General features: G+C 44.7%; 1 protein-coding gene and 1 long non-coding RNA gene across 4 annotated transcripts in view; one reads left to right on the forward strand and one right to left on the reverse strand.

Annotated features, from left to right (window-relative positions):
* STAT4 (signal transducer and activator of transcription 4) overlaps positions 1-14,484 on the forward strand; it is a 122,829-nt gene that overhangs the window by 92,661 nt on the left and 15,684 nt on the right. For all 3 annotated transcript variants that reach the window (XM_060177552.1, XM_060177553.1, XM_007521401.2), the window contains 2 exons: positions 2,820-2,864; positions 12,447-12,530. In XM_060177552.1, the coding sequence (XP_060033535.1) occupies positions 2,820-2,864; positions 12,447-12,530 (129 nt within the window). The remainder of the gene's footprint in view (positions 1-2,819; positions 2,865-12,446; positions 12,531-14,484) is intronic.
* LOC132534230 (uncharacterized) lies at positions 4,658-7,603 on the reverse strand. Its single transcript, XR_009545904.1, has 2 exons — positions 7,192-7,603; positions 4,658-5,614 (listed from the first exon to the last, which is right to left on the reverse strand). It is a non-coding gene; the product is annotated as an uncharacterized LOC132534230 (long non-coding RNA).

Raw genomic sequence — 14,484 nt, forward strand, 5'->3', positions numbered from 1 at the left:
AAATTAAAGAGATTCTTTTTTTTTTTTAATGAGACACATTTTTTTTTTTTACTAACAGGCCTTACATCTGAATATATTTAATCTTTAGTGTTCCTTTATGAGGGTAAGGACCTGTTGAAAAATAAAATATGCCATCACTGAATAATTAAAATGAGAGAACATGCTGACGTAGCCCAATTACATATCGGGGCCGATTGATTCATATTGACGATGATGACAGGGAATCTTTTTTTCTAGTGGAAACACATAACCTAATTTCATTTCTTAAGTTCATCTAATAAGGGATAGCTGATAGGTATCTTATTTTAGCAGGATGGATGCGGGGAGCTCGAATGTTCTTGAGTGTGTATGTGTTGCCTTGACATTTCTAGAATGTTCTTGGGTATGAGAGTGTGTACGTGTTCCCTTGACATTTCTAGAATGTTCTTGGGTATGAGAGTGTGTACGTGTTCTCTTGACATATCTAGAATGTTCTTGAGTATGAGAGTTGTGTACGTGTTGCCTTGACATATCTATAATGTTCTTGGGTATGAGAGTGTGTACCTGTTGCCTTGATATATCTAGAAAGCTCTGACCCAATTTCATCCTGTTGCTTCTTGGTTTCTTGCTTTTACCACTTCCTCTAAGTGTGGAGTTCTCTTCCTGCTTTCTTGCTGTTCACATAGTTCTCAGATTCCTAAAGACTCTTTTGTTATTCTTGCCCCAAACATGCTACTCATTTGCTTGTCAACATGTAGGAGGTACCTCACCTGAATACTGGGCACAACTGACTTACTTCAAAGACGTCCACATTTTAACATTTTTATTCTTTTTTTGTTGCCCTTGTTGTTTATCATTGTTGTTGTTGGATAGGGCAGAGAGAAATGGAGAGAGGAGGAGAAGATAGAGAGGGGGAGAGAAAGACAGACACCTGCAGACCTGCCTCACCACCTGTTAAGTGACCCCCTGCAGGTGGGGAGCCGGGGGCTTGAACCCGGATCCTTAGCCGGTCCTTGGGCTTCGCACCATGTGTGCTTAACTCGCTGTGATAACACCTGGCTCTGAGGTCCACTCTCTAAAAGGATTTACTAGGCTAACAGGAAGATATTGGCATTCACACATTTGGTTTTCATTTTGTTGTTGATTGAACTTCACTATTAAAAAGCATATTGTTTTTTTAACACTTCCTCCCATCTGAGACTGCTAAGTAAATACAATATTAAAAAGCTAATGTTTGGGCAGAAGTAGATAGCGTAATGGTTATGCAAAGAGACTCTCAGACATGAGACTCCAAAGTCCCAGGTTCAATCCACTGTACCACTGTAAGCCAGAGCTGAGCAGTGCTCTTGGAAAAAAAAAAAAAAAAGCTAATGTTTTATTTTGTTTTGTTTTTGCTTGGGCTTAGTTCCTTTGTATGTGTGTGTGATTTGATAATGACAAACAAGATTGTAGGATAATAAGTATAAACCACACAGTTTCCACCACCAGAGTTCCGTGTCCTATCTTCTCCTATTGTTTCATTAGAAACTTCCCTATTGTTTATCCTTCGGAGAGCATGGACCAAAGATCTTTACGGGATACAGAAGGTGGGAGTTCTGGCTTCTATAATTGCTTCTCTGCTGGACATGGGTGTTGTCAAGTCGGTCCATACCCCCACTTGGGCTTAATTCTTATCCTTAAGCAACTTTCAAAATAACAGACAATGTTTGCTAATGAAGCAATAAGAGACTATTACCTTAGAGATCCCTATCTCCGAAAAAGGTCTTGTGGAAAAGGGAGGTCAGGGAACATACCGGAAATGCAGTTAGGTCTTTAATCTACAAAGTTTTATATGTAAAACTATAAAACCTTATTGTTTGCAGAACTTCCAGTTGCAATGCATTTTCAGGTTTATTATCTGTTGAACAATAACTTTAATCATGGCTTAACATAGAAGAAAGTTAGAAAATCAGAGGAGGAAACTTAACATTCAGATACTTAGGGTTTCACTACTTGAAGTAATAATATTAAATCTTGGCTTTTACACTTCATGCTTTTTCTGACATATAAAATATGTGATATCATGTATAGTCTTTGCTTACATGAGATCAGACGGTACACACTGTGCTGTGGTCTGCCATTTTTCCCACACTAGCAATCTCCATCATAAGCATCGGCCTAATACTGCCAGTCAGTGGCTTGCTGTGCCTCGAGACACACAATCCCGTCACCCACTTGTCTAGTCCACTACGCCTGTCTTCACTTCCAGAGACTAGATAGCATCGTGGCTTAGCTCTGATGATACTTTTCAGGTACAAAGAAGTGGTGAGAAAAAGTACTAAAAACATCCCAGGACCAGTCAGTGGCGCACCTAGCTGAGTACGCAAGTTATAGTGTGCAAGGACCGGGGTTCAAGCCTCTGCCTCCCACCTGCAGGGGGAAGCTTCACAAGTGGCAAAGCCTGGCTGCAGTGTTTGCAGTCTCTGTCTTTCTTCCCTCCCCTCTCAATTCCTCTCTGTCTCTATCCAAGAATAAATAAACATAAAAAGACTTAAAAAACCAAAATATCCCAACATGATTTTTTTTCTCTCTCAAAAATGCTGGCTAGAAGATGCAATCTTAACATTACACCCCTCCCTCCCTCACCCCTAAAGTTTCGGAAGTGGCAACCCACGACGTGGAACAGGAAGGCCCTTTCTGCTGAATGTGGGCAGCTCTGTCAGGAGTCAGTGAATTAGAAGACACAGGATTTACTCTCCAAGAAGTCAGAATTGTAGCCCAAACAGTCACTTGAGTAGGGTGACCAGCTTATGTAACTGGTGATGCTCCTGCCATCTAAATGTGTGTTTTCTTTCACAAAGCAACCGAAGGAAATGAAGTCCACTGCTGGAAGCAAAGGAAATGAGGTAGGAAAGTTCTTCTTGGAGAACATTTTTCTTGACAATAATTTTCTGTCTTATTTTTACAAAACTCTAAACCTGCCCTTCTGTAGTTTTATACAAAGTCAAACTCGTGTGTATTGAATTACAAGCAAAAATAAAGATAGTATAAGAAGTTTTTAAAGGAGGAAATAAAAAATAATACTCTTAAAAAAAAGTATTGGGAGTCAGGCAGTAGTGCAGTGGGTTAAGCACACACAGTGTGAAGAGCAAGGATTGGTGTAAGGATCCCGGTTCGAGCCCCTGGCTCCCCACCTGCAGGGGAGTCGCTTCACAGGCAGTGAAGCAGGTCTGCAGGTGTCTGTCTTTCTCTCTCCCTCTCTGTCTTCCCCTCCTCTCTCCATTTCTCTCTGTTCTGTCCAATACAATGGAAAAAATGGCCACCAGGAGCCGTGGATTCAAAGTGCCAGCACTGAGCCCCAGCGATAATACTGGAGGAAGGAAGGAAAAAAAAAAAGACATTCCTATGACACATCGTGAAATATTTATTCCTACAGATGCTGCTCTGAGTATATATGGACCTGTCTTTGGGGCACATACCAATGTAAAGTGAACATTTTCCCTAGTCTCAAATACTCTTGAAGAACATGAGCTAAAGCGGTCCATGGGGCTGACTTTTACAGGTGTAATATATATACACATAAACCGTCTTTGCCTGTTATAAAGTATCTTAGAAATCACTTCTTTCCCACAGATAAGAGGTAAGTCTTGAGCTTCATGATATATTGTAGGAAAACCACAGGTGGAAAACAGTCCTATTACATTTTGTTATCAGCAATTTCACTCTTATACCTAAGATTTACTATTTCACTGGTGGAAAGAACAAATTTGTGCACACTGAAGTCAGTGTATGATTGAGAGTGGTCAGATACTGGGCGGAGTGGTCTTTGAGAAGCCTCTTTAGTTGACCTAGATGCCAAGATCAGCAGTGTGCTTGTCCTGAGTATTTGGAGGGAGAATTCCCGGAACTGAGACCTTGTTCTGATGGAAGCTGAAAATACGGTTCCTGACCAAAGACATGATGACTAGGTTTTGGATGTTTTTTTTTTTTCCCCCCTCTAAGTGTCAGGGCAGAAAATCCAGGACAGGTTTAAAGCCCTATAGATTCCTTTCTAACAATCTTTATTCCTGTCCTAAGATTGTTTACTAAATACCAGAGCCCCAGGAAAGATGACTTAAGCCTTCCTTCCTGGATAGAGTATGGATTTATTGTAGAACCGAGTTTCAAACTGGCCTCTACGGCCCCTGTATCCATTCCATGAAGAGAGCTTCAGCTTTTAAGGATCTGACAGTAAACAAAATACCTGGGAGAAAGATCTTCCCACCTTAAGTAAAACCAGAAAGGTTTTGCAAATTTCCTAACTTAAATAGTAACATTGTAAAAAAAATTAATATAAAATAAAAATCTTAAAACTAACTAAATAAAAATATTCACTGGCATTTCTGTATAGACAAAAATCTAAGTAAATCATCTTTTACTGAGAAGAAAACCAACAAATCATTTAACACTGTCTACCTATATTGCTTTGGATTGATTTCCTCTTATTTTCTTATTAAAAACAAAAGTAACATACAAAATAATTTTATTTCCTTCTTTTTTCCCCACAATTATACTAGTGCAGGATAATGTAAAGATGTTCTTCGAGCGCCCCCTGTTGATAGAATTTTAATATGACACCTAGATACATTGAAAACCCAGCCGGAGATAGAGATACAGTTCTTGTGGCTACTATTCATGGCTCTTGTAAATATGAAGTAGATACGATTGGTGTCAGATTTATTTCACGTAGGCAAACGGAGGCACGGAGTGGTCAAGTCACAGTTCAAACTGCTATGAAACTGGCAGTCCATGTCCTTTCCCACTGTCGCTGGCTTCCCACACCTCCTGGACATCCTTGGACAGCGTCCTGCCCCTTCACTTCATCACAGCCGCCCAGCTGCTGGGATCTCCATCAGGGAGCTCTCTGCAGGGTTTAGGGTAGTGCCTCACCACTTCACTTCCTCCTCCATTCCAGCTGCCGCGGCCACTGTCCTTCCCTTGCCCTTCTGCTCAAAAATCACACGGCTGGCTCCCTTATACCAGCGCCATTGGGAAAGTTAGAGGGGAATCACAGTGATGCTTCCGCAGAAGGGCTTATGGTCTGGGTGGGGGTAGGTAGCATAATGGTTCTACAAAGAGACTTTCTCGTGGTGCCCAGAGCTCTGAAATCTTAAGTTCAGTCCTCCCTCCCCCACCCCATGCCATGCCCCCCCCACCACCACTGTAAGCCAGAGTTGATTAGTGTTCTGGTAAGAAAGAAAGAAAGAAAGAAAGAAAGAAAGAAAGAAAGAAAGAAAGAAAGGAAGGAAGGAAGGAAGGAAGGAAGGAAGGAAGGAAGGAAGGAAGGAAGAGGAAAAGAAGAGAAAACAAAGGAAAAGAAAAGGCTGTTGTCTTATCTGCTGCGTGTATCATTTGGGGTGGAAATTGCACCAGTTTGGGCTCCACCTGTTGCAGGCAGCTAGCCTGTAGCCTCGCATAAGAGCCGCTTTAAACCGGAATCAATCAGTCTACACAGCACAGCACCTCTGAGGAGCAAGTGAGGTTAGAGGAGCGAATGTCAACGATGACGATGACGTGCTGTGAAGGCGGCTCCTATGCTTCTTCCTGGTCAGGGCAGCCTCTTGGTCTGCTCCCTCTGTCTGCAGCTTTGGGGGTGATTCTAAAGCTGAGATTTGACCTAGGATTAAAAAAAAAAAACCGAATTAAGGTTAGCAATTACTGAATCTTTCTCTCACCTTCGTTCTTTCCTTGAAAGTGTCGCCGTGAGGAGATGATTGAGTGGCGGCATCCTGAAGGCATCAGTCTGCCCTTGCGAAATACAGATCCCGGGGGAGTAGTAGCCTGTGGCCTGCAGCCCCAGCTCTAGCTCCCAGCTGGCTAGGGAGGGTGACTGCTGGAATCTGGAAGCTGAAGCTGCAGTCTCTTGAATTTGCAGCCGGTTTTAGCTGATAAATGACAGCATTAGCCACACAGAGAGGTGTTAGGTGATTTTGTTTATGTGGTGGAAAGTCTTGAAGCACAAAGAAGCTATTAGTAAAGCCTGGGTGACTTGAGTTTCATTTAACAAAATAGCCAAACAGATGTTCTTTCAAGGCTCAGTGTCCTCAAACACGGATACACCACCCACACACCAGCGGGCGCAAAGCATTTTCACGGGAAGTTGGTTGACTTCTGCCCTGATTTAAGTATCGGTGATGCTTTCTAAAGAGAGAGACGTCACTACCAGAGTAGCACCAACAACAAAGATTGTTTTTATGTGACACTTCCATACAGTTTGACTTTGCACGTTGGAAATCATATCATGTTCAATAAACTTTGATTCTGTGACGGGGTCCCTCTCTCTCATAGAATTATGCCATCATTTTCCGTGTTAGTGTTGCCTTCCTGCATATCAGATAGTGTCTAATACGCGATAGGTACGCAGTCTGTCAGGAAGAGACGCTGGGAAGTGAACAGTTTCTGCTAAACTGTTTCTGTAAACAGCAATAAAAACAGGAAAGCTGTGCTGAGTGCTTGTGCAGACCTTGAAAATGAAGAGCTACCTCTATGTTCAAGTGCACTGGTCAGCTCTTTCTTTTCTTTTGCAAATTTTTTCCTTGCTATGTCTTACAATTACATTATGATTTTTTTTTTTTCAAATAGAAAAGAGGAAGGGGAGCTGGGTGGTGGCACACCTGCCTGTGTGTGCCAGGGACCAGGGTTTGAGCCCCTGCTCCCCACTTGCAGGGGGGAAGGAAGCTTCACGAGCAGAGAAGCCGTTCCACGGGTCTCTCTCTCTCTGTGTGTGTGTGTCTCTCTTTTTAAAAAATTTTATTGTTTTCATGTATTTTTTTTCTTTTCCCTTTTTTCGTTGCTCTTGTTTTTTTATTGTTGTTGTTGTTATTATTGTCGTTGTTGGATAGGACAGAGAGAAATGGAGAGAGGAGGGGAAGACAGAGAGAGGGAGAGAAAGACAGACACCTGCAGACCTGTTTCACCGCCTGTGAAGCGACTCCCCTGCAGGTGGGGAGCCGGGGGCTCGAACCGGGATCCTTGCGCCGGTCCTTGCACTTTGCGCCATGTGAGCTTAACCCAAGGCACTACCGCCCGGCCCCTCTCTCTCTCCTTTTCTACCTCCCCCTTCCCTCTCGATTTCTCTCTGTCCTATCCAATAAGTAAAATAATAACAGCAACAATTATAAAAGAATTTTTTTATATAAAAAGGAAGAAAGAAAGAAAGAAAAAGAGTAAGGGGAGCGGAAATAGACTACAGACCTGAAATTGCTCCCAGTGCTACGAGGACCAGGCTTAAACTCGAGTCCTGTGTGTGTCGAAGCAGGTGCACTACCCAGATGAACTATTTTGCCTGCCAACAGCGTCAGTGCAAAGGTTCCTAGACTCAAGTGGAGGCTGGGGAGCTGCCAGTCCCGTCAGAGCCCCCACAGAGCTGGCAGTGAGCCCGGTGCTCGGTGCTCGGTGATGGCTGTGCTCTCTCCCCAGGCCACCACGTTCTCATGCGATCTGAGGAGTCCAAATTCGTCTGCTCAGGTCCTGTGGGCGCGTCTACGTCAGGGCAGAAAGCTACGTCGTTCTTTGAGTAGTTTGTTAACTTGGTTGGGACAGATGGTATGTGGTCTCCATCTGTGTGCTTGCCTGGGGCCTCTCAAATACACAACAGGTTTGCATCATCCTGTCTACCACCGCACGGCGAGAATGTGACGGAAACCGTGGGTGAGCCAGGAAAGTAAGGCATTCTTCCCTTGTCTTGGTGCTTAGCGTAGTGGAGTGCAGTGAGACGCCTGTGGTGCAGGAAATGTGCAAGCCAAGCGGCCGCACGTCAAGTAGAAAGTACATATGGGCCGGGCGGTGGCGCACCTGGTTGAGCGCACATGTTGCGATGCTCAAGGACCCGGGTTTAAGCCCCCAGTGCTCACCTGCAGGGGGAAAGCTTTGCGAGGGATGAAGCAGGGCTGCAGGTGTCTCTCTCTCTCTCTCCCTCTCTACCACCCCCTTTCCTCTTGATTTCTGACTATCTCTATCCAGTAAATAAATAAAGATAATACAAAAAAAAAAAGCCAGAAAGCACATGGTACCATGGGCAATAACCCAGTCTGTCCCCCCACCTGCAGAGGGGAAGCTTCACGAGTGGCCAAGCATTTTTGTAGATCTCTCTCGTTCTCTCTCTCTCCCCCTTTCAATTTTTCTCTGTCCTAACAAAAACAAATAAAAGGGGAGGGAAAAGGACTCTTGGGAACAGTGGACTTGTCATGTAGACACGGAACCCCAAATAGCCCTGGTGGCAATTAAAAAGGGAAAAAAAAGTGTGAGACCAGGGAGATAGCATAGTGGTTTGTGCACCAGACTTTCAAGCCTGAGACTCTAAAGGTTGCAGGTTCCATCTCTGGCCTTTTTCTAATTCATTGAAAGAAGATAAATTAAACATCTGGGGATGGAAAAAACTCGCCTGTTTGGTGTTCTGCTTTGCAGCGTGTAGGAACCAGGTGGGAGCCTCCTCCCCATTGCAGTGGGAGAGCTTGGGTGGTGCTGTGACCTTTTTCACACTCTGCCTCTGTTTCCATCAGAAAATATTTATTTATTCCCTTTTGTTGCCCTTGTTGTTTTGTATTGTTGTAGTTATTATTGATGTCGTCATTATTGGATAGGACAGAGAGAAATGGAGAGAGGAGGGGAAGACAGAGAGAGGGAGAGAAAGACAGACACCTGCAGACCTGCTTCACCGCCTGTGAAGCGACTCCCTGCAGGTGGGGAGCTGGGGGCTTGAACCGGGACCCTTACACTGGTCCTTGTGCTTCGCACCACATGCGCTTAACCCGTTGTGCTACCGCCCGACTCCCTCCATCAGAAAATATTTTAATTAAATATGTTGATAGTGAAAAACAACATACATATGTGTCTGAAAGGTGGTTATGTTTGTTCAACATGAGGGCTAAACATAAACCAACTACTCCGTCTCTTGCTAAGCCCAAGAAACAGACATTTGTTTATTTCAGTGTGGGAGCAGGGGGTGGGGGGAGGAAGCTACTGGAAAGGCTGTTAGGTGTTACAGACGTCCTGGGGGTAATTTCAGGTGTGGCTGAATGGGATGCGCAGGCAGAATCTCATTAACAGCAATTTCCGCTAACCCACTCAGGAGCCTAGGGCTCGTGCAGCAGCTCCCAGCTCCTGTGGGATGTCGCCCAAGGAGGAATTTTCAGTCTCTGCTTCGGCCTCAGTAGCAAGTCCTGATCATCCATAAAGCGTCCTCGCCTAATTGGCATCCGTATCCCAGGTTCCGCTTGGATTGTTCCAGATGTGATCTGAATGGATTGTCGCCGACACAGATCTGACTCCGCTCCCCGACCCCACTCCATGATCCCACAGCACTATTGTTTTTATTATTATTGAAGCTTTCTGTAGCATCGGAAACTGTCAGCTTGCTCTTGAGGCTAAGTGCAGCACAGACGCACCCACCCGGCGAGCCTCACGACCTCCACACTGGGGTCTTGTTGAAAGGCAGAGGCTGGGTGGGTCAGGGGTGGAGACCGACACCCTGATTCCCACCCAGACTTGAGGGGAGGAACTTCTACCGCTGATGCTGCTGAACCCAGAGCAAGGCTCCATCGGAGTTCATCAGGGGGTCATGGGAGACAGCATCATGGCTCTGCAAAAGACTCTCATGGTCCCAGGTTCAACTCCTCCTCACCACCATAAGCCAGAGCTGAGTGGTGCTCAGGGCATAAAACAAAAGTTCATGAAGAACAAACAACGGCTTGATTCATCCCTTCTATTTATTTGTTGAACAAACTGAGCTTAATGTGTCCGTAATTCTCTTGTTTGCATTTTCTGTTTTCTTCTGAGTTCTTTTTCGTATCTATATTTCATATGAGAGCCTTTGTCTGGTGCCGAATATCCATTAGCTGGTGCTTATAAGAAAATCACACACACACACACACACACACACACACACACGCTGTCAAGAAGTTGTGCGTGTGTAGTGGGGATTGATACTGAAAGATGATCATCAACCTGGCTATCTCTTGAAAAACTCTATCCTATGAAAGGCAGTGTTTGTAGAATGCTCCTGGGCCTGGCCCTCCTCTCAAATTCCTTGTGTAGGTATTTCAAAAGGGACAAAGGGCTTCCTTGTAGCCTCTCCCCCCCCCCCCCCCCCCAGAGCACTGCTTATCTCTGGCTTATGGTGGTGCAGGGATTGAATTTGGGACCTTGCAGCCACAGACATGAGAGTAGTTTTGCATAACCATTATGCTATTTCCCCAGCCCTTTCATAGCTTTTTACAGTGTCTTAAAAAAAACAACATTTTATTGATTTTGATGAGAGGAGAAATACAGGCAGAGACAGAGACTAGAACCCTGCTCAGCTCTAATTTCTGGTGGTGCTGGGGATTGAACCCAAGACCTTGAAACCTCAGGTATGAAAGTCTTTATGCATAACCACTATGCTATCTCTCCAGCCCACGGTATCTCTGTATGTTCAGCACAGCACCTCACCCTTGTCCTCGGCTTGGCCCTGCACCCAGAATGCAGAATGCCCTCCAGTTCTTCTTGATTTTTTAATTTTTAAATTACCTTTATTTATTGGATAGAGATAGGCAGAAATTGAAAGGGAAAGGGGTGATAGAGAAGGAGAGAGACACCCGCAGCCCTGCTTCACCACTTGCAAAGCTTTCCCCCTGCAGGTGGGGACTGGGGGCTTGAACCCAGGTCCTTGTGCATCGTAACATGTGTGCTCAACCAGGTGCGCCACCACCTGTCCCCCCTCCAGTTCTTCTGTGTCAGGAAATTGTGAGGATGTGGTAGAGCCTGACAGGGCTTGACCTGAGGAGTGTGTCTATCCTGTCAGTCTCTCTCTCTCTACTGAGAGGTTGAGCAAAGAGGGACAGGAGTAACCCCAAAGGTTTGCCCTGTCTTATCAGACTCCCTGCCTCACAAAGCACACTGAGTTCCTGATACTACGGCCATTAGATAAAAAGAAAGGGGGAGATGTCGGAAAATTGTGAGGATGTGGTTGAGCTTGGCAGAGCTTGACTTGAGGGGACATCCATCCTCTCGTCTTATCAGACTCCCTGCCTCACAAAGCACCCTGTATCCCTGATACTATGGCCTGCTCCCTTATTACCTACATAATCATTGTTTTGTCTGAAAGATCCCCACCCATTCCATTCCTTTGATGTATCTTCTTTCTATCCTGAAGACCCTCCCTGCCTCCAGGGTAATATTAATGCTACCAGTTAAAACCTTCGCAACAGTTGCTAAGGAAGTTCCTAAAATTTCCAGCCCTTTTTGCCTTTCTCCACCCCTTTCCTAACCATTTCCATTTCTGACTTGCCACTTCTGGGTCCAACCTTTAAAAGCCTGGGCTCCCTGATTAATAAAGAATCGAATTGCCTCACCACCACGAGCTCTGTTCATGAGTCATCTCCCTCACGTCACTGAGTGAGTAGCAGCCCAGGCTGGCTCTGGTCACGTTCTCTCCAATCCAGAGAGCACGCACCCAGGAAGAGGCACCCCCACACTAGCTCAGCACTTCTGATTCACCATAAGCCTTCAGTGCTGAGCCAGGGTTAGGGAGTGGTGAGGGCCTCACTGCATGGTTTGGAGTGCTTAATACCTCTTCTTGTTCTGCTCTTTACTTGGAGACACCAGGGGCTCAATAATTATAACTCTTGGGCTGTGACCCTCAGGGTCTTTCTTTGCCAGTTTCACTCAAACTGCCCTCCTATCTCTCCAGGATCCAGATGATAGTTTCACATCACTGGAAAGCAAATCAAACTCTAGATGTTACCTTCTCAGAGCCTTTGGAAGGAGCAATGGAAAACAGATGCTTTTCATCCTCCAGATGAAATATTTAACCAGAATGTTGCTTTATCTTTAAAGAAGTTGTGAAACTGACTTGTTTGTGCTATGTCTTCACACATAGGGCTTTCTTTTCTTAAAGTTGGTAAAGGAAAAGGTTGATTTTAAAAATCAGGGGCCGAGTGGTTGCACATCTGGTTGAGCACACATTATAATGCTGTGCAAGGACCTGGGTTCGAGCCCCCAGTCCCTACCTGTGGTGGGAAAGCTTCATGAGAGGTGAAGCTGGGCGGCAGGTGTCTCTCTGTCTCTCTCCCTCTCTATCTTTATCTCTATCCCCTTCCTCTCTATTTCTGGCTGTCTCTAGTCAATAAATGAATAAAGATAATCAGTTTCTTTTTCAAAGTCTAGCTGAATTTCAGAGATAAAAATATACTGGGATTTTAAAATCCACAAAGTATCTTATTTTAGATGTTGGTAGAAAGGAAGATTGCTCAAACTCTGTACAGTCCTCTAAATAGCTTTTAAAAGAATGGGGGCGGGGGTGCTGTTTCATAAGAGGAAGTGTTTGGGAGGGCCGGGGAGATAGCATAGTGGTTACACAAAAGAATACTTATGCCCGAGGCAGCAAAGGAAGTATTTGAGAGCATTTACTTTGAGAATTTTTGAAATTTTTGTAGAGCTATGTCCAGCAATTGTCTTTCTTTCTCTTTTAGGGATGTCACATGGTGACTGAAGAGCTCCATTCCATAACCTTTGAGACACAGATCTGCCTCTACGGGTTGACCATAGATTTGGAGGTCAGTGTTGTAAGGAGCACACAGTGACTATAGATAACATGAAAATCCAGGATTTTCTAGGTTTTATCACATTTTTCGTGTCTTATTTTGTTTTAAAATACAGAAGTAATTAGGGGCCGGGTGGGTGGTAGCACACTGGGCTAAGCATACACGGCAGAAAGCGCAAGGACCTACACAAGGATCCCGGTTCAAGCCCCTGATCCCCACCTGCAGGGGGAGTCACCTCACAAGCAGTGAAGAAGGTGTCTCTGTCTTTTTCTCCCCCTCTCTGTCTTCCCCTCCTCTCTCAATTTCTCTCTATCCAACAACAACAACTGCAATAATAACAGTAATAATAACAAAATGGAAAAAATGGCCTCCAGGAGCCCTGGATTTGTAGTACAGGCACCAAGCCCTAGTGATAACCCTGGAGGAGTAAAAAAAAAAAAAAAGAGAGAGAAGAGGGAGTCGGGCGGTAGCACTGTGGGTTCAGCACAGGTGGCACAAGGACCAGCGTAAGGATCCCGGTTTGAGCCCCCCCAGCTCCCCACCTGCAGGGGAGTCTCTTCACAGGTGGTGAAGCAGGTCTGCAGGTGTCTGTCTTTCTCTCCCCGTCTCTGTCTTCCCCTCCTCTCTTCATTTCTCTCTGTCCTATCCAACAATGAACAACATCAACAACAATAATAATAACCACAACAAGGCTACAACAACAAGAGCAACAAAAGGAGTAAAAAATGGCCTCCAGGAGCGGTGGATTCATGGTGCAGGCACCGAACCCAGCAATAACCCTGGGTTATTTAAAAAAAAAAAAAAGAGGGAGAGAGAAATACATTTCCTGAAATCTTTCCATATAATGATATATTTGAAATTTTTAACTTGTACGTGGCCAGGTGATGGTGCACCTGGTTAAATATACACATACCACAGCATGCAAGGACCTGGGTTCAAGCCCCACCTGCAGGGGCAAAGCTTCACAAGCGGTGAAGCAGGACTACAGGTGTCTCTCTGTTTCTCTCCATCTCTATCTCCCCTTCCTCTCTCCATTTCTTTGTCTCTATCCAATAATAAGTAAATTAAAAAAAAATTTATAACATGTACTAAAATTCTTCCAGAAGGAAAATTCTTTCTGATGTAGTAAGTAAAAGTAAATGAAAGCGGGGCCAGGTGGTGACACACTTGCTTGAGATACATGATACAATGCTCAAGGACCTGGGTTCAAGCCCCCGGTCCTCTTACAGGGGGAAAGCTTTTCAAGTGGTGAAGTAGTATTACAGGCGTCTCTCTGTCTCTCTCCCTCTCTATCACCACCTTCTCTCTCGATTTCTGTTTGTCTCTATACGATAAATAAATAAATATGATTTTTTAATTAAATAAATGAAAATAATATGAAGACTACATTAGACTAATCAATATTCAGCTCAAAGAAGAAATAAGTCAGACATCAAATTGACCATAACTGACTATGAGTTTCTTTCTTTTCTGTATTATTATTATCGCCTCCGGGGTTATCACTGGGTTTCAATGGCCGCACTATGAATCTACTGCTCCTGGCTGCCATCTTTTTTCCATTGTTGTTATTGTTGTTGCTGTTATTGTTGTTGTTGGATAGGACAGAGAGAAATGGAGAGAGGAGGGAAAGACAGAGGGGGGGAGAGAAAGACAGACACCTGCAGACCTGCTTCACCGCCTGTGAAGCGACTCCCTTGCAGGTGGGGATCCTTGCTCTCCACACTGCACTCAGTCCAGTGCACTACCAGCCGACTTCCTGTATTATCATTTTAATTTATTTTTTGTCATCATCAGAGCATCACTACTCTGTGTTTACACAATTGCACAAAAGTTCACTTCAGTGCCGGAGTTCAGTGCCATTGTTCGGGGAGCTAGTACCTGGGTCACAGAAATGGCAAAACAGTCCGAGGGCCCCGACTGCAAGCTTCTTGCAGGCAGCGCCGCAGGACTCTCTCGCCTCTCCTCT

The sequence above is a fragment of the Erinaceus europaeus genome, chromosome 18 (genome assembly GCF_950295315.1).
Source record: "Erinaceus europaeus chromosome 18, mEriEur2.1, whole genome shotgun sequence".
NCBI lineage: Eukaryota > Metazoa > Chordata > Mammalia > Eulipotyphla > Erinaceidae > Erinaceus > Erinaceus europaeus.